General features: G+C 42.0%; 1 protein-coding gene across 12 annotated transcripts in view; it reads right to left on the bottom strand.

The window, feature by feature from the left end:
- The window catches only part of nbeaa (neurobeachin a), a 117,388-nt gene that overhangs the window by 57,348 nt on the left and 40,261 nt on the right, over positions 1-19,779 (bottom strand). For all 12 annotated transcript variants that reach the window (XM_050040328.1, XM_050040330.1, XM_050040335.1 and 9 more), the window contains exons 4-9: positions 17,065-17,160; positions 16,682-16,803; positions 12,253-12,379; positions 9,958-10,077; positions 8,614-8,760; positions 1,330-1,527 (exon numbers count right to left, since the gene is read on the bottom strand). In XM_050040328.1, coding sequence (XP_049896285.1) covers positions 1,330-1,527; positions 8,614-8,760; positions 9,958-10,077; positions 12,253-12,379; positions 16,682-16,803; positions 17,065-17,160 — 810 coding nt within the window. The remainder of the gene's footprint in view (positions 1-1,329; positions 1,528-8,613; positions 8,761-9,957; positions 10,078-12,252; positions 12,380-16,681; positions 16,804-17,064; positions 17,161-19,779) is intronic.

Below are 19,779 nucleotides of genomic sequence, written 5' to 3'. Positions count from 1 at the left end.
CTGGCTGCTTGTTTCTCTCCCAAGATCTGGCAACACTGAGTCAAGCTGCCAAGCAACAACAACAATGGCGGCGTCCACAGGATCATGGGGAGCGCGTTGTGTTTGGACCCAGGCCCTGGAGGAAGATCTGATTCAGCACTTTCGGAGAAACATTGATTCATAATATGAAACTGTTTTTTCATCTGTTTTGGAGAGAAAGAACCATCTGCAGGTAACTGGGCTCCTGGTAAAAACCTCCTGAATAATTGACACTGAAGGAATCCTAACCGGGAGTTTATGCTTGGCACATGGGAAAAGTTTTAACAGGTTGCAATCTACAATCCTCGCGGGTAGATGCAACTAAATCCTACACACAGCTCCTTTAAAGCTCAAAACTTGTAGTTTCTTCCTGAAGAGATTTTTTCCCCTGAGAATATTGCTGAGCACCTATTTGTCAGAAATACAACTGACAGCTCTGCTTTCACAGTGGAAGAACATGATGTCCTTTATTGTTTATTGTCTTGTAGCTGCCTTTCACACATCCCTATTTTTCATCTATTTGAATTTATAATAAAGACTGCTTTTTGGATTTCAGCCAGAATGAATGTAATACTTGTAAAAATGAATTAATTATTCCAAAACTAAAATCTTGCTGTAATTGGCACCTGTTTAACTGCAACCTGCCTTACACGCTCTTAACTCAATGAACTCAAGATGATTGCACGACCTCTGCTAACTAACTGAAAATAACTAGAGTACAAAAGGACTCACTTGCTGCCTTTGTAATTGTGAATTACAGTAATTGCTGCCTGAATTGCTGGTGCATTTTTTTGCACAATGAGCAAAGGAGGAAATTCTTAGAAATGAGGATGAGATACAAAGAACACTATTAGCAACCAACCTTGAATAGCTGACACTTGGAAAGATATTTGCTTCAATACAACTACAAGCAATATCCTCAAAAGAGAGTGTTTCATTATTAGCTGAGAGAAAAGAAAAAATGGTGACCACCGGTAAGACATTGGTGTTTACAGAAGGGTATGGTGGCAGCTGTCTTTCACAAGTTGTATTTTATATATACGTTTTTTTTAACTAACATCTTCATTGTCCTTCTGTAGGCAAACCTCACATATACAGTACTTCAGACAGGGTAAACACTACAGATTTTTCACAAATACAATTCAGTGGAGTGAGTCAGCCTGTGATGAACTAGCCTGATAATTAGACTGAACCACCATTTCATTTCATATCAATCATTCATACATGAATTGCCAAACAAATCAAGAGATGCGGCAGTGATTCAGAGGTCTGTAACCAGCACCGTGATGAGCACAATCCTGCCAGACTGACCTGTAGCATGAGTGCGTGCGGTGAGTGGACGAAGATGGAGGGGTTTTCCCTGGGCGACGACTCCAGGCAGAGCTGGGCATCCGTCGCCTTGGCATTGTAGGTGAAGGAGATGGAGCTGGCCAGCTTGCCATCGTACAACACCTGCTTGTGGTGCTCGGCCAGGTGGATGTCGCTCTCCGACTTGAACTTGAAAGTGCTCTGCAGTGACGGGGAAAGAAGATGTCAAAGGCCGTGCGGGGATAAAACTTTAAATCACAGAGACAAATGGCTTGTCCAGGGGTCGACAGAAGTGTGAGTGTGTGTCTGTGTGTGCAAGTTCAACACCCAAAATGGAGTCTGCTTAATTGCAGCGTGAGCCGTGTGTAAACAACACAGCATTAGCTTAATGAACACAGCGCTAACCCAGGCACTAATTCAATTAGCCCAGAATAAGAGATGGAAAGGGCCAGTGGATGTGTGGGAGAGAGGCACCCTGAGCTCCAAATTTATCTCCTCTCTTTTAAGTCCACCAACAAAAAACACAAAAGAATATGGACACAAACTGAACACATATGTGTTATTTAAATTCTGCATATTACTTTACATTTGTCCTGCATATACCACCTAGTTTCGTTTTTCAACAAGCTGCTGAATCTTTATCTCGTTGAAATCTAAAATATCTTTATCATGAACACCTTTTCTGGTCAACCTGGAGAGGATATCAGTACCTCATACATTATACCAAAATGCAGACACACATGGCATGAGGAAAATACAAAGAAATTGGCATGTTATCTCCTCAGCCACCTTACAGAAAAATGATTTGTAAAACTGACTTTGCTTTGTCGATGCAGACATTGAAGGAAGTGTAGGCTGCATTTTGTGTGTGTGTGTACATCTATGTCTACATCTGTCTGTGTGCAAAGGTCTATGGGTCCATGTGTCCCGCAGCGGTGCTGATACACACAAGAAGCCCCGCAGATGAAAGGCCAGCGAGTTGCTCTGCCATCCTTTGCAGCAGCTCCAGGAAAGGGGCGCTCTCCCCTTCGAGCGGCTGGGTCCCCAGGTGCCTTGCTCAGCCTGACTGTGCAGGAAAGCCCCGGGCTGCTCACAGACCTGCAGGCCCGTCTTGTTCTAAACCTTTCATCTGAGGTCTGCTGTAGAAAATGTGCCTTGGGCAGTTTCAACCATGCAGCACAGAATTTCACACTGAAGCAAAGAGCTCACTGCACAATGGAGACGGCTGAGGAAAACAGCCCCTCCGCAGCGTTAACATCCTTATCTCTGTCCAGGGGCTGAATATAAATCTACTGTTTTTGTCGCACTGTCTTAGATTTAACTTTCTCTATCCATCCAATAATCAGGATCAATTGTGATACAGAAAGCGTACTTGTATAAACCTATAATCTGAATCCGAAGCACACTTTTCACACACACCTCCACACACACATTCCTGCCAACAGAACATAATTTCCAAGAGTAATTAATGGTAATTACATGGTAAGACTGCATGCCTATGTTTATATTTTCTGACTTCAGAAGATAGTAATTAAGTGAGATCATCGGCGTAAAAAAAAATGTATCTATTCAACAGCTGTGTTAAAAAGCTTATCCATTAAAAGTTACCTAGAATACTGCAGCCGTGTGCAGGGATAATCAATCACAAACACAAATAAATTGCTCTTCGGTTTATTTTGAAGGTTAGTGGGCCCTCTGCAGAGAAAAAAAAAATACTGAATAGCCTGAATGTGAAATTAATACACTTATTAAGATGCACATTTTTTGCAGTGTAAGCCCATTTATTGTGGCGCATTTATGAAGCGTGTGTGTGTACTTGTGCATATGCATAGATGTAGCTGGGTAAGTGTGAGCTTGTATTTATGTTGCCTTGCTAAACGATGGAGGCAGGTAGCTGAAAGTGTAAAAGAGCTTTGCTGACTCTTTAAAGTATTAAGGGATGTAGGGTGGCAAACGACAGGCAGCAGGAGACGCATGCCAGAGTGAAGGAAAGTGCAAATTTTTACATGTGTAATGCTTTACACAGCTGCGCTTAAGCACATATGTGTCCCTCATCTGGTTACACTAAGCGCGCAGAAGAATGAAAGCGACAACTCATGCCTTTGTCACACCTGACAGCTACAGGTGTGACACTGGCCCGCAGTGATAACGGCACACATACATCTACTCCATTCAGCTCAGCCTCGGCCTCCCAGCATCTCCTCACAGTTTCTGAATGACAACTAGTCCTCCAAAATTAGTTCTCCAGCATTTGGTAAAAGTGTTGTAAAACCTATTTTGGCAAATTATTGAGGTGAATGATGAATAATTGCCTTAGCAAATGCAAATCCGAGGAACTACTGGTTATCATTTGAAATGTTTCAATACAAAACAGATTCAAAACTTTGAGTTTCAGCACTAAGGTTGCCCCCTAATAGTCAGCCAAACCTTAGTTGACCAGAAAGGTCATTAGTTGGCAAGATTTCATCGGTCGCTTAGTCGCAGAATTGAAAATAAAAAAAAAACTTGTCAAATCAATCTAAAACATTTCTGACTGGACCATGTGGGAATTTAATTTGAAAGTACAGACACAGGAAGTGGCCACGCTCAGCAGTCAGACAGGAGTCATGTTCATTTCCAGGGCTGGTACCTGCGGTTATTACACAGACTAGTTAATAACATGTCGAACAGGAAATCCAAAGTGTGGGAGCATTTTATAGAAGGTGAAAGACGAACCCAAGGTGATATGTAAACTCATCTTCATTCGTCGACTACAAACATGATGTATCATCTGAAACATGGAAGTAGCTACATGCCCATTAGCCCACAGCGTCATTAACAGGCGGCTCGCTCAGTGTATTAACAATGTTACTGATACTATTCTTTCTCACACCTTGAACTCAAACCATTGTGTTGCCCCGCCCCAAAATATATTAAATTATTTTTTAATTAAATTAATATCGTAAACATGCGGGCGACTAGTCAACTCATGGCCCTAAATCATGACTATTGGTCGACTAGGAAAATTCTTAGTCGGGGGCAGCCCTATTCAGCACTGTTACCCAAAAGCCATGCAAGAACTCTGCTTGAAGCTACAGTTGGTAACTTTTATAAAAATAACTTTTTGTCATATTTGATGAAACTGCCACTATATCCAGACAGTGCTGCATGAGACTTATATATATCTTAATATATATATAATAAGCACAACAAGTAGCAGCAGGAACCTGATTCTGTCTCATGTACCACTGTCTGGCTACAGTGACAGTTTCAGCAAATATAACAAACTTATTTTCTAAAAGTTACCAACTCCAGTTTGAAATAAAATCTAACATTGATCAAAGAACAAATAAATAATATAAAAACTCTACCAAGACATTTCATGCCAGCTTTTCAGACAGATACTGACACTCTCTGCTGAGGACAAGTCCTTTTTAGGGAATGACTCTCTAAAACTTATATAATAAAATGCACAAAAGAAAAAGACTTTCAATAATACTATTACAAAACCTGACAAATGCACATGAGACACATGTGCCTGCAAATACACAAACACAGACGTACAACGCAGGTGTCCAAATAGACTCACACGGTCCATTAATTACGTTGTGGCCAGATTGTTGGCAGTGCTCCGCAATGAGGACATCTGGACTCCTGATGAAGAGTGCAACCAGTGACACACTCGACGACACGTGAGTGACAGGACATACGCAGAACACAAACGCAAAAACACTGAAGCTTTCTTTCAATCATAGCCTACACAGTAAAACAAGATGTTAGAGTCCACCTTCTCCTGTCATTAGGAGAGCATGGAAGTGCTGAACTGCACACATGTACAACATTCAGTGCACACAGCGTGTCGACCATCATGAGCCGCGTCGAGCGAGAAGACCTTGAGCAGCCTCACTGTGCTGAAGGCTTGTTTAGCAGAGCGAGCAGAGTGTCTGTCTGCTTTTTGCTCCTCATTACTGAACAGTAACACTGACAGTGGATGAGACCAAGAGACTGCACATACACATATATATACTGTACAGCGTACATAGACACAGTCCTCTTAAACTCCGATTAGGCAGTACTCCAGGAGCAGCTTGTCATATATACACATCCTCTACATAGTCGTGAGAACAAGCACCGGCCTATATTCGCATTAAGACAGGAAGCTGTGTGACACAAGCTGAAAACCCACTGGCGTTCTCCTTTAGCCGACCGAAAAACCCGCGCACTCATCATTACAATAGCAGAATCGAGGCCTGCGGCTTTGAAACAACTGAGCCATTTAATGGTCTCTTCTGGGCATCTGAGAACCCCATTCTGTGCCATGCAGAGAGGCAATCATCTGACTGATCAGCCCAGAGGAAACTGCGGGCTGTGACAGAGAGAGGAATCAGTATTCATGGCCGAGAAACAGCAAACCCCAAGCATGCCATCATTAGGAGGAACATGAGAGGACTTCAGTCTGTAACGTGACTTATGTTTTATGATGTGAGAGGGAGTCTGAGAGGGAGAGGATCTACCTCATGCAATCTAGTATGCGTACTCTGTATGTTGCCAATATGTTCCTTCATCACTTTATCAAATCTAAGTAATTAAAGCAAATTCCTGATTCAATATGTACCCTTTATTAAGGAGCTGTTGAAATACCAGCAGCTGTTTGCGCACATCAGCACCCTCCGATTTCCGTGCAGTCTTGTGGTGCTGAAATCTTGACAGCTTTGGACACCTTCATAAACAAGCTGTAAGTGGCCTGAGGCGTGCGAGTCTGCCAAAACAAGAAGCAGACAGCTGGCAAGGTGTTGCGACATCTCAGCTGTCTCCGATAGCCAGGCCAAGAGGCAGAGATGGTGATTTCTAAAGCTATCAGTGCTCAGCACCCAACATTGTAAAGCCTCATTTGAATAATTTTGTATTAGGACAGGAACTCGAAGTCCTGAGTCTAGACTTTAAAGGCAAAAATCCACCCTCGCACGCTTCCAAACTGCAAATTCCAAACATCAATTTGTGATTTCCCAGGAGGTATTTAGCGATAGTGCAGTAATTTACTTTCCGTTGGGTCCCTTTAATCTCAATCTACTTCATCTACTTTAACTTTATATAGTGACTTTGTTTATTAGCGGGGATGCATTAGAGGTGAGTGTAGGCATTTAAATCTAGCTATCTAATAAGCTCTTTGAAAATTTGGTTGTAATTGCAGCCAAGCCTCTCACTAAAATCACAACACAAGTTTCAGCCGCACGACAATATGATCTGCTGTTGAGAATTTGGAATATCTGCTTCCTCTGAAACAGAATTAGAAACACACACGGATAGCGGTGATGTTCTGGCTGACAGGAGCAGAATTAATCAAAATGAAAAATGTTCCTGCACCTATTAGATTACCCCGAGGAAGACAGCTTCTCTGTCAAAAGCTTGGTTTTGGACAATAAAATGTGTTGCATCAGGTTACAGTAAGAGTGTGAAGCTATTTCTTATGTTTGATTACCTCTAAACTCTATAAACAGATGTCTACATATGAATGCAGAACATGTGGGCAATGGGACAAGATTTTGGGATCGGAAGCTCTCTGGTTTCCATTTGTAGTCTCCGTGTTTGTAGTATGAGTAGTATTGACCAGAAGGCTTTGGTTGCATGCAGGTAAACAGTACATAGAAGTGGGGGTATGTCACACAAAAGCAAGTCTCAAGTCTTGACCTTCAAGTCTCAAGCAAGTTACTGTGCTTTAATTCAAGCAAGACACAAGTCAAGTATAAAATTCTGATGATCTAGTCTGACCAGCTAAAAAGCTAATAAGTTAGCTAAAGAGACACACTTAAGTACTTATCTTTGTGGGTTTTGTGATGATAGACAAAGTTGGATGTTGTGGTGGTTGTGCATGACACTAGAAATCACCAAATCATGTTTCCAAAACAAAACATAACTTCCCAATATCTAGAAAAATATAAATATTAAAGTCAAGTCCTCTAGAGCCATCTGTCTCAAGTCAAGAGTCAAGTCATATCTCTAATCACTGTCAGTCAACCAAGTCTCAAGTCCTCAAATTTGCGACTCGAGTGTGACTCAGGTCAAGTCATATAACTGGAGGCTGCCACCTCTGTCACATGAAGAGCAAAAGAGTTGAAATGCATTGACCGAAATGCAATCTCAGAACCAATCGGCTATCGTCCAACAAGGATTTAGCTTTTTAGCTTTATTAGCTGGCTACTCATTAAACAATTAGGTTCAATCCGGTTTCATACTCAACTCCAACTCTATTCTTGCTTTTCAAGTTGCTAATCGGACTGCCAACAGTCCTCATCACACGCAGAGGAAGTCTTGGCCTGGATATTCTTATCTGTTATCCAGATATCTGCTGGCTACTATGGAAACCCCAAATATACCGGCCATTGGCCCCAGAGGCTAAACTGTCATCAGACCGATAGCCGATGGTCTCTGAGCTTGGATTACCATACATACTGTTCATACAAGAATCCCAAAAAGGAAGACTCTTTCAAAAGCTAGTACTCTAGTTCGGTGATTCCAAACCAGGGGTGCATGAACTTCGAGTTGCCAGAGGGTACGCGGAAAGCTTGTGGAGTAATTTAGCTAATTTGAAATAAAAAGATTAGATTTTTCAACACCTGAACACCACATGCTGCAACTGAGAGTGTTTGGAAACTGTAGTCAGCCAATGATCAGAGAAGTCACCAGTGAAAAGTAATGGATAAATGGTCCAAATAGCTTTAAATAAGAGATAAACAATTTAAATAAATAGCTTTTGGATGCGTGGTGAAGAAGATAACTATTATGGTTCGCAAAAAGTAATGGACAAATGGCTAATATAGGTAGCCAACAATCGATAAAGAGTCTTATTAGATATTGGTTTAATGGTGAAATAGGTATAAAATTAAAAAATAAAAACATGTTGGACTGCCACTTCTCTAGCCTACGCAAACAGCAGTACACCTATCCATCGAAAGACTCGTGCTTCAGCTTTAATGCACTACAAAAGACTATCCACAGGATGCAAAACCTACAATACCTCCATTAACTGACAACAAAAACCTCAACCGACCACCCACAAGGGCACCCTGGCACTAATACACCATACAGGCTATATTTGCGATTGACAGCCCAAGAATGATTGATGGCCTCAACCACCTCCAGCTGACGACACGAACTTAGAAAGGCAGCATTAAGTAATACTGACAATGAAACCCTCAGGTTGCCAGAAAAATCTTCCTGCCAAACAGTGCATGACATTGATGCTCTGTAAAGCGCACAGAGAATATACAGAACGGTGGGTGATAAGGCAGTACGTGGGCGCCGTCTCACCTTGTATCCTGGGCCAAGCTGGTGGATGGCAAAGATCTGAGCCGGGTTGAGAGCTTCGCTGAATACGTAAATAGCTCCCAGCTGACCGCAAAACACCCTGTTCGCATCTGCTGTCTCTGATGAACCCAGGAAACACTTGTCATAGCTCTGGAAAAACAGTAGAGCATGAGACAGAATTAGCAATCACATCAAACATTGACAAATTTCAGAGCTTTGTTGCAGAGAGGGTTCATAGATTGTCATAGATTGTGTTTTTCAGGTTCAGTACACAATACCAACTTTGAAAAGAATCATTTAAAGTTTGTTGATCTTCACATTTAAGGTGTCTCAAGAGTTAATTAATTATTAATTTCCAATCTCGGGCCAGAATCCATGGTGTTCTGCAGTGATGAGCACAGTGGATGATGATGGCGAAAAAAAGCAGATCAACTTTCGATAGCTGCTTGTTTCTAATCGCTCTGTTACAACTTTGCCATCACCTGCTATTACATCCTTTCTGTCCACTCTCCTTTCATCTACTCCGTCCCTCTGATACCTTTTATCACAATGAGATCTTTACGCTTTCGCTTCCTCAAAGTGATGAAATAAGTGAAATAAGTTTTATCTCCAGCCTTCAGGACAAAACAAACCCTGATAGCATCAACACATTTTCAGACCTGTTCTTTCACTCGTGTGCTATATGTTCTTTTTTTCCCTTTTTTTTGCTAATGAGTCTTTCGGTGAGCCGCGTGAACTGTGCGACATTTTACCCCAAGGCCAAGGAATTTCTTACAGAGAATAACACCAGCCCGTGGTAATTGCGGCAATGTCAAGAGTGAGCCGGGAAGGAAGTGTAATGAAGGCTCCGCTGCCACCGAGAGGTCAGGCTACCTGTCCCCAGCTAAATGGAAAAGTTGGAAGTTGGAGTTTGGGCGAGCTGTGCTGGAATGGGGCCCAAGGACAACTCTGCCCCCGTTGACGAATGCAGAGGGCAAACCTCAAATGTTTGCCAATATCACAGTAGGAGGGGAAGTGTAGAGCCAGACCAACACTGGATTTCTCACGCTGGTAAAGGCCTTATTTAGGAGGAAAACCTTTGATAGCAACATGTTGTTTACAGGAAATACTTTTTTTAGCAAAGCTCATATTTGGTCAAGAGGTCTTCTTTTTTACCAGAAGCAGCTGAATAAAAAAAACTCAGTATCCATAACAGTAGGAGGGAGGGCAAATAAAGTAACCTTGACCTTGACCTTGGTAACTGACTCTGTTTTAAGATGTTAGAGTTTTTTTTTATTTGTCATTGTTCTTCCATAAAGATCAGTGCGTATAACAACACAACTCCTCAGTAAAAAGCCAATATCTTACATCATTGGTGTTGACGTGCCAGGCCATATCGCCGTAGGAGACCAGTTGACCGTTGACATAGCAACGGATCTCAGAGTTCCTCCAGCGGTTGTAGATGTGGACGATGCTGATCATGTACCACTAAAAAATAGAAGAACACATTCAGAAAGAGACAAGATGATAAATAAAAACAACAACAACCTAAAAATCACACACAACAAGCTTTGTTAGTTTTCCCTTCGGCTCTTATGTCACCAGTAAAAGAGTTTCTCTTCAGATCTGTCTGTTTTTTTTGTTGACTGAGGCATCTCTGATGTTTTTGATGTAAACAGCGCTGTGTTTTAATTAATTTTATTTTCCTTTTTTGTGTTTTTACATGTTCTAATGCATTTCTCAACCTAATGTGAAGCACTTTGAATTGCCTTTGTGTTTGAAAAGGAGTTCCGATGTCTGCCTGACAGTGTTTATACCTATAATGCTATTCAACTACATTGTTTCTGGGGGCCACATTTTCAGAAAGCTCAAGGGGCTGGACTTTTCCCTGAGCTATTATTCTCATTATGTATGTACACTTGACACAACATATTTCACTTTTATTTTGCTACACTGTAATCTGCATTAACTATTTACATTTTACAACCTCTCGTCTTCTTCTGTCTGCTCGGTGTAAACAGCCTGCGATTCAGTCGAAATCCGACTGAATTTTTGTCATGTGACTGGTGGTCTCGGCTGAGTCATTAATGGCATCCATGAGCAATTTAGTGTTTGCTGTTTTTTTAAGGATATGGTTTGTGCAAACAATTTATTTTTGGCACAATTTTAAGCAAGGCATCCTAAATAAAGTGATGAAATATATCTGTTTTAAGCTTAGATTTGGTTATGTTTCCTGAGAGATGTGTTTAGGGACCATTGGAAATTTGAAAATCCAACATAATTTCTGTTTATACAGTTTCTGGCTATGATGAAAGGTGTAATTTTGGCAATTTCTTAAAAGAAACATGCCTTTCAAACCTGCTAGGGGGTTGTGGGGTTTAGATGCAATTAGGCCAGGCGACAGGAGTGCTCTGCTGGTTTGAGGGATTTATTGTGGCAAAACGACTGTCATTTTTTCTTTTTTTAGATTTTAATTTAATTTTTTTGTAAACAGAACTTATTGCCGTGCAGGTCTGGCTTGATTGACTTGCACACCTCCCACAGTCCAAAGACATGCAGGTTAATTGGTGACTCTAAATTGGTCGTAGGTGTCAACGTGAGTGTGAATGGTTTTCTGTCTCTATGTGTCAGCTCTGTGATAGTCTGGTGACCTGTCCAGGGTGTACCCCATCTCTCGCCCAATGTCAGCTGGGACAGGCTCCAGCGCCCCCGTCACCCCCAACAGGATAAGCGGTTACAGAAAATGAATGAATGCACTGTTGTTTGTGCCTTCACACTTGTTTTTGTTTTTTCACAAACACAACCTTTTTGAGATTGTTGATACGAGCCTCCTGCTGTGAAAGGATTTATTTTAGATATTTTAGTACTATTATTTGTTTGGATCAAGGTGTCTGAGTGGGTCAAAATTCCTGTCTTTGCAATACTGAGAATGCTCCCTCTAACAGCATTAGCTCTCTATAAGTGGGTTAGCCAGCATGGAAGATTACAAAGTATTCACCACATTTGCCAGAACTCTACTCTAAAGCTAGTATCTGTTTGCTCAACTTAATATACCATTAATAGTGTGTATCTGTGTGTCTTGATTTGAAAGCATCTTTCCTGATGACAATACACACAGGTTCCCTGGAGGGAACACTGAAATGGGGAAGAAGACTGCGGTGGTGGTGGTGGGAGTGGAGGGGTTGAATTTTTTGCTGTAGTATGCATAGCTAAGGAGTGGACAATACCGCACGTGCATGCAAGCACCGACACACACACACATTAACACATGCACAGGTCGGACAAAATGCTGTGAGACATGGCGACTTATAAATTGATCAAATGGAACCACTGGGAACTTTGTTAGGCAGCGCAGAGATTCTACTGGATCAGCAAATACTGCAGAAGGCCATCTCATCAAGTGAATGTGTGTATATGTGTGTGTGTGTTTGTGTGCAGAACAGCCACAGAATGCTGACAGTGCGGTAGAGGGGCAGTGTGCAGGTCTTAATTGACAGACCTTATCTACACTCATCAACACTTCCAGTGAGTGCAAGGATAGATGGAAGAAGAGAGCAGCAACACTCTCCTGAAGCTGCCTCATCTAACAAGTGGTTACCAAATCTACAGTGACTGAGAATAATTCAGCTGAGTGATTCGGTTGGTGTGTGTGTGTTTTCTTACCTTGCGAGGCTGGAAATCGTATTTCACACAGTGCTGAAAGCCTTTTCCTTTCGACTTCAACGATGTCACGATGAGACAGTTTCCCACAAAGTGTGCCGAGTACCCTATTCCTTTACTGGTGCGAAAACTGCGGGAGAATCATACAGTTACTCATTTCAGTTAGTTATCAATTCAAGATGTGTGTTTGAAAATAACTCAGTCAAAAAATGATGGCTCTGAATTAAAACTAATTATGGTACTTCTTAATGAATGGTGCAACGTTTGAGCTCCTGAGACTAAATTACATGCTCCTCCTGGTGTTTCATTAGATTTGAGTGAAACTGAATGACTAGACATTTTTAAGGTGATATTACAAAAAAGTTAAGTAAAGACTCGTCTAAAAAGTTACATTATGACCGTGTTGTGTGGTTTGATTTGTCAGACTAGCTGTAAATAATATTTCTGTTTCTGAAAGCTACCACTGTGACTGCAGAAGTAAAGTATTTTCTTTCCCAGTAGCACCAGGAGTCCCACATCAGAGGTTTGTGGGAAAACACCACTAATCTCCTTCCCTCCATTTCTCCCCCCTCATCACGTTTCTCTCCCCGCACTGGTAACCACCACGTAAAACCCGGTCTTGCAGCTAAGCTTCTTCACAAAAACAACAAGACACATTTCACTTCTAAAATAGGCCCGAAGGATCACACGCGCAGCAGAGCCAGAGAGCAGATATAAATCCCTCTCAAGTGAATCCCTGGTGGACGTTAGGAGAGCATATAGTGTGTTATCGCGGCCTTCATGCAGCTGTGGAGGCCACTGCGAGACAGGCGGCTGGAGTAGCAGCTGCATCTGGGGGAGGATGATAAGACCTGGGCAAGATGAGAGGGGGGCACCCTCCCTCTCTCGCTCTGCACTTACCATGACAACTTGACAAACGGTTACTAAGGCAACAGGATTACATCCCGACACTTTGCATGATCAGAGTTTATTCCCCTGATGGTATCCAGAGATATATGGACGCATGTCATCCCTCCTGTAGACGACTGCTTCCCTTGTTTTTTAGCAAAACCTTTCTGTTTCTAAAGAAGTTTGACTCTGTGAGGGGGGGAGGAGAGGTAAGGGGGGGGCTGGTTAGCGCCACAGAGTGAAGAGGTGGAGGGAAGAAGCCGAGCAGCGGAGTAAAGGAGTTCAATTAAATAAAAGGTCAGAGCTAATGAAGCTTCATAGTGGCTAACGGCTTGCACTTACAACACTAACGTCGAGGCCAGAGAGGTCCAGAGCTGCACAGCTGCGAGCGGAGGCATCCACCCAGCAGCGCGCTCATAATGGAGTGTCTTGACATTTAAAGTTATGTTCTAATTCATTATCTGTTTATCTATTAACTTCCTACCCGTGTCATTCGGTCTGATCAGTTAAATGTTCATCATGAGTGATTCAGTAAAGGAACTCTTGGTGAATTCTGAATAAAAATAACGCTGAACTAATTGCTCAGAAAGAAGCTGCAGTAAAGTTTTAGACTGGTTCAGAAATCCTTTATTTTGTACAAGGTGCATTCAGATATGTGATCACCTCTCTGTTGGAGGCCAAAAGATCTCTGGTTGATTGAACACATTAACACACTCAAGAATAAAACCTCAGCTCTAATACAACTGGACAAAAATGCCGACCATTATCTGAACAGAGCTTCTCAGATGTGAGGATTTGTTACTTTTCTTATTTCATAGCCTTGTAAAATTTGTTATTTGATAGGCTAGACAAGGGGTCGGCAACCTCTACTATCAAAAGAGCCATTTTTGGCAAAAAAGAAAAAAAAAATTGAGTGGAGCCACAAAACATATTTGAGCCCCATAATAAAGCTAGGAGGACCCAAGGCTACTGTAGCCATCGCTAGTGATGTTTTTAGAGGAAGAGGCCAGTTACAACGCACATTTCCATTGACGAAATGGTGTACAGGCTATGCATTTTGACAGTTCAAGAGTTAAGAATCACTATGGGTGTACAACAATAAATAAAACTTAAAATGTAACAAAAAAAAGAAAGAAAATTTTTTTTCATTCAGCCACAGGCAGCTACTGGAAAGGGGCTAAAAGACGCAGGTTGTCTACCCTGGATTAGACTATAAATTGTTTGATAAGAATAATTAATTAATGGATGGCACAATACTGAAGTTATAAATTTTGCTGATCCAATGACCTCTGCTTTGACTCTACCATCCGGCTGAGCTCTGAAATTCTGACATATCGTGAAAACCAACACCTGACATCTACTGTGCACATTCATGCTTCTAAAAGAAACAAAATTTTCTGTCATATATATAATGTCACAATGTCAGATGCTTATATTAAACGTGGTCAAAGTAAACATGTTTTCTCTATTTTGGCTACTAGCTGACATGCGTTCATGACAGATTTCTTTATGGTCATCTGCTCCAGGTATGCTACTTTAATTATTTACATTACTTAGCCTACATTGCTACATGTAGCTACATGCTAACATCAGGGAAATCTGATATCTTGGTTGTCAGTGTTGTTAATTTCTCCCTGATTACAAATCCTAATCATGTCAGAACATGTCCAGTTGTGTTAAAAAGCTTTTACTGGTCATTTTTTATGGTAGAAAGCACCGGCATACACAGTCATTTCCTTCACGCATCACAGAAACATGTCATCTTGTTGCGTATGTTGTTAATTTCTCCCCGATTTCGGATCATATTCCTGCTGGAACATGTTCAGTTGTGACTTCATACGTTGAGAAGCTTTTATTGCTGATTTGTCACGGTAGAAAGTGCTGCTATACTCCGTTACAGTCATTCACCAGCTGCAATGATGGCGCAGAGATGCCAAGATACGGAAGAAACGCTGATCACTTGGAGCAGATTGGGCTTTTTTGGGGAGGGTTTAAAGAGATACGCGCTACTGTCGGTGCGGTCTGCTTGCAGCTCAAGTCCCGGGACCCCTTTGCCACACACACACAAGAACTGCTCTGTCCAACACCATCTGATACCTCCAAGGCTGCCTGGGTCGAGGCAAAATGGAGGGACTGATGTTCTTGGCCAGCACCTGCCCTGAAAGCAAAGGACAACCCTCAACCGCTTGAGGACAGGCGTAGGATGCTTTGGAGCAGCGATGCAGAAATGGAGTCTTGAGGACAGTGCCCACTGTGAATGTGGGGATCCACTACAAACTGTGGAACACATAATAACCAGCTGCCCCAAACACCGGCCACCGAATGGCAACTATGGTCTAATTGACCTAGACGATGAAACACTGGACTGGCTTGCCTCAACTGAGCTGAAGGTCTAAGGACATACGCCAGAAGAAGAAGAAGGCGCTAGAATGGAGTGTTTCAGACAGGGTGAATAGCGGTGCTCCGGCACAGACAGTATAAAAAACACGTAAACATGTTCTAGTAGAAACCGAAAGTACATGTATGAACCTGAGAAAGAATGTAACAAGTCCCCTTTAAACATCCTAGAATCCATCAGTGGCTCAAACATTGGTTTCCTGTCTGTAAGTATTCAATCACCTGCCCCTGTACAGTGTGGAAAGTTAATGTGGGAGATTATTCGGCCTGCAGTCCACTGAGTGCTTTCTCATACTGTGATTAAGTGCAGTGCACTCATCCTCAACCTGCGTCATTTATGTTCACTTCACCTAGTTTCATCTTACTTTAACCAAAATGCCTTTTGACACCCAGCAGGAACAGGCCTGAACTTGTTTTATTCAGCTGTGTGCTTTTCTTTGCTCGGATCAATAGTGATGGCAGAAGCAAGAGAGACAGTTTGTGCGGTCAACAAGAGGTAGACTTCTTACACAACAAGTAAAATTTCTTGAGCATTGAGGACTACTGCTGAAGGAGAAATTGGTATTTCTGCATCTTTTTGTCACTGCGAGTGTTGAAAATGGAGAGTCTACAAAGAAGCCCTTCATCTGTGATCCTGAAGGACTCACTCAAAAACCTGATGTTTCCCACTGATGTTTTTGATTCCTCTGTAACAGCGCTGGCAAAAAATATCATTGTGATGTCATTGGGTCAACAAAGCCAGCAAAGAATTGAAATATTAAAGGCCAATAGAAATACTGTGACAGTGCTGAAGTGTTGAAGAGTGGATTTTTACATCTGCCAAGGAGGAAATATTTTTGGTTGGGTTTGTTAGATTATCAGCACGATGACAGAAAAAGTACTGGCCTGATTTTCATAAAACTTGGTAGAAGGTTAAAGCATGGGCCAAGGAAAAACCCATTAAATTTTGGAGCGGATCCTAATCACAGGGTGCATACACTAATTATTTTTCACTTTCGTTAACATTGCAAGATAGGGCATTCGGCCTTGGCGGAGGTCTGCGCTCTCTGAGAGCCCGTCTAGTCTAAAATGTTTCCAGTCCCAGTTCCCATTACAAGGAGTTTTATGTTCATTAAGTAACAGTCCAGATGAACAGCGTTCTACTTACCAGTAGAGGTACGGTTTGTCTTTATCCACATTGATGTTGTTGAGTGGATCCTGTCTGAACCAAGTGTTGATAGTGAATCCGTTCTGGTAAGGCCATTTGGCAATTGGCGGCAATGCTATGGCCTGAGGGGGAGGATACACACATTAGATCAGCTCTTGCCAATGTTTATAATAATCAATATACCACTCAGTCAGTCATTACATCCTTTTCACCATTCAATTCCCCGCACTGGCGGAGGAAAGTGCCAATTAAGATGTGCTGACTAAATGCGGCGAGGAATGCCATGGAGGACTCTTTAGCAATTTGGGCACACAAAGAACAAATTTGGCTAATTCTTGATAATGACGCTCAGGTGTGTGTGTTTGTATACTGATCAGTCTCACCGCCGCACTGCGTCCTGGAAAGTTGAAGAAGGTATCAGGACCGTGTCTCTGAGGCATCTGGTTCAGCACTGACAGGAGCTTGATGGCGTGTCTTGGCTGAAAGAGAGGAGAGGAGAGGAGAGGAGAGGAGAGGAGAGGAGAGGAAAATTGTCATTATTATGTGCAAACTGCCGACTATCAGAGGCACAGAGGGGGGGCTGTGTTAAAAAAAAAACATGGTGTGACATCAAATCTGTACCACAACCCCACTGGATCAATACCTCTTCAATCACCCCCGCCATCCCCCGACAACACCTCATCAATACCATGGCAACCCTTAATCGATCTGTCTCTAGAGAGGCCTGCTGGGGGAGGAGAAATTGGAAAAGACTGGGAAACAGGAGCGAGGTGGATGTGGTAGGGATAGTTATTAGACAGAGGAGGTACAGAGAGAGGGCTGCAGGGATGGATGATAGAGTCGCTATGGACCACTGATCAGTGACCAGGGGTTGTTGATAGTGGTTGTCCTGAGGCCTGAGTGGAGGGGAGAAGGACGAGAAGGGACCAGGTTGTATTGACTTAGCTAGCAAACACCAGCAGCTGCCAAGGCATCGCGATTCCTGTGCACCTCGTGAGCAAGGATGGCAGAGGAGAAGTGTTAGCCTCACAGAACCATCCCAAATGTCCACAGTTTGGTTTTAAAACATCAACTTAACTCAGTGAGTGGAAGCTAGGCTAATCAGCAAACTACAGGGAGCAGTTAAAATGACAACAACAAGTAGCACTGTAAGTGGAATCTGTACAAACAACTCCCGATGCTTAGCTCCTGAATTAGTCTCACTTACAGGTACTCAAAGTAAATGTGGCATTGTAGCTCTAAAAGAAAGCATGAATCAGCACAGCTATGGCCTGCAGTATTTCTCCATACGTTCTTTTGGATAATTTAGGAGGAACTGTGCAACTCACAGGGTAAAACTAGGTGTTTTCACGTTGACAGCCTGAAGCAGTCATGTGTAAAAATGTCTCCACACACTAAATTTGTATATGGTTTTGAAAATCATAAAGGGACTGAAATGAGCGCCTGCCAAGCACCAAATGCGGGTAGATTTTATGTTTGGCTAGTAAATGGTGGGTAAACTTTTGTACCAAAATAGTCATGTAATAAAAACAATGCCGCATCTCTACTGCCTTTTGGTGTCATTAAGGGGTGCACTGCTCTGCGGTTCGTCTGCTGCCGGAGTTTCACAGACACACACACACACCACAGATGTGTTTTATGTGCATCTAAATAGTGTCGCAAGCTGACTGTCTTGAGTGCACCTAGTTTTGTGGCACTGTTAACCATACAGGTACTCAGCTGATCCGCTAAAATATCACTTGTCTTTGGTCTGCTGCTAGCTTTAGTTAGGCTCGTGTGTAGCTGATGGGTATAAGTTGCACCCATGCTTATGACAGGTACAAAACAGTAAAAGGAGAGTTTTACCTGCCGAGCTGTGGAATCATACTGATCGTTTGCAAGTGACTATTTCAGAATTTAGTGGTCAAATTTGATACACTGGTAGCAATACTAGAATCAAACATTAAAAAGAAGATCGCCAATTTCTGCTGTCTAAGTGATTCTGATGAGCAGCTGTCAGCATGTCTAAGATAGGGACACACACACGCAAAAAACGCAGTAAACCAAACCTGGTGACATAATGTGAGGTCGTATTTATTTTCAAATGTGGCTTGATGTGCAAAGGCATTAAGAGAGGTTCACCTTGATGTTAAAGTGAAGCAGGAAACTTATTAGTTAAACTTTCTAATAACCTGCAAAGTAATGCAGGTCTGTGTCCACTAACAGTAACCACGACCAACAAAAATACCTATTTGGAAGCACACAATGAGAAAAGTTTCTGAGCCGGCTGTGCGAAGGTAGAGGAAGTCAGAGATGAGGAAATGTTGTGGCTGATTGGGATCTCCATTCGCTTGGTGAAAAAGTCTAACAAAGGAGAAGAAGCAGAAATGAGCCCCTGAGCGATGCATTTACTCCTGTGGGTCTGCTTGGTGGGCAGGAATAGAAGGTGGGGAATATATGTATATATAGAGTGTAAGTATATGGCAAAAATGTCAACCTCCCCACAAGAACTCACCTGGAGAAAAATAATAGTGAATTCACAGAGTGTCTCACCTTCACAGCTGATTAGGCTGTCGCTGTTTGTTTTTTTAAACCATCACTCGAATAAAAATAACATGCTCAAACCTCTGTTGCATTAATAATGCTGATTACAAGAGGTAAAAGAAAATTGTAAACGTGAGCTAAATTGCCCTTGTCTTGACATACACTTGCAAATCAATCCAAACACAAACACACACACACCCATCCTCTATTATTCTAGTCTATTAGCACAACCATCCCATTAAGTGTCATCCAGACTAATGACTTACAAACAAGCTTGTGCTATATAATTAATCTAGTGTAGAATAAATATAGCCTCCACAGCTATTAATTGTGGAATAATAGCATATCAAGAAAAGTGAAATGTCTCATTTTTTGCGGCAATAATCAATGTGTAACTTTTAATTTTCAAACCAATAAAAGATTAAACATATACCCAATTAAAAATGACACAGTAATCATCAATTTAGGCATTTTTCCACTGAAAATCCAACTGAGAAATATGGCATTGTGTTTTTAGAGAAAATCAAAATGGCTACTGAATCCAATGATGGATAGCAGTTCTGGGTAAGTTGTAA

This window comes from Epinephelus moara, chromosome 3, assembly GCF_006386435.1.
Source record: "Epinephelus moara isolate mb chromosome 3, YSFRI_EMoa_1.0, whole genome shotgun sequence".
NCBI classification, from domain to species: Eukaryota; Metazoa; Chordata; class Actinopteri; order Perciformes; family Serranidae; genus Epinephelus; species Epinephelus moara.
Note: the sequence above shows the minus strand (reverse complement) of the source record. Positions and strands in the feature narration are given on the sequence as shown.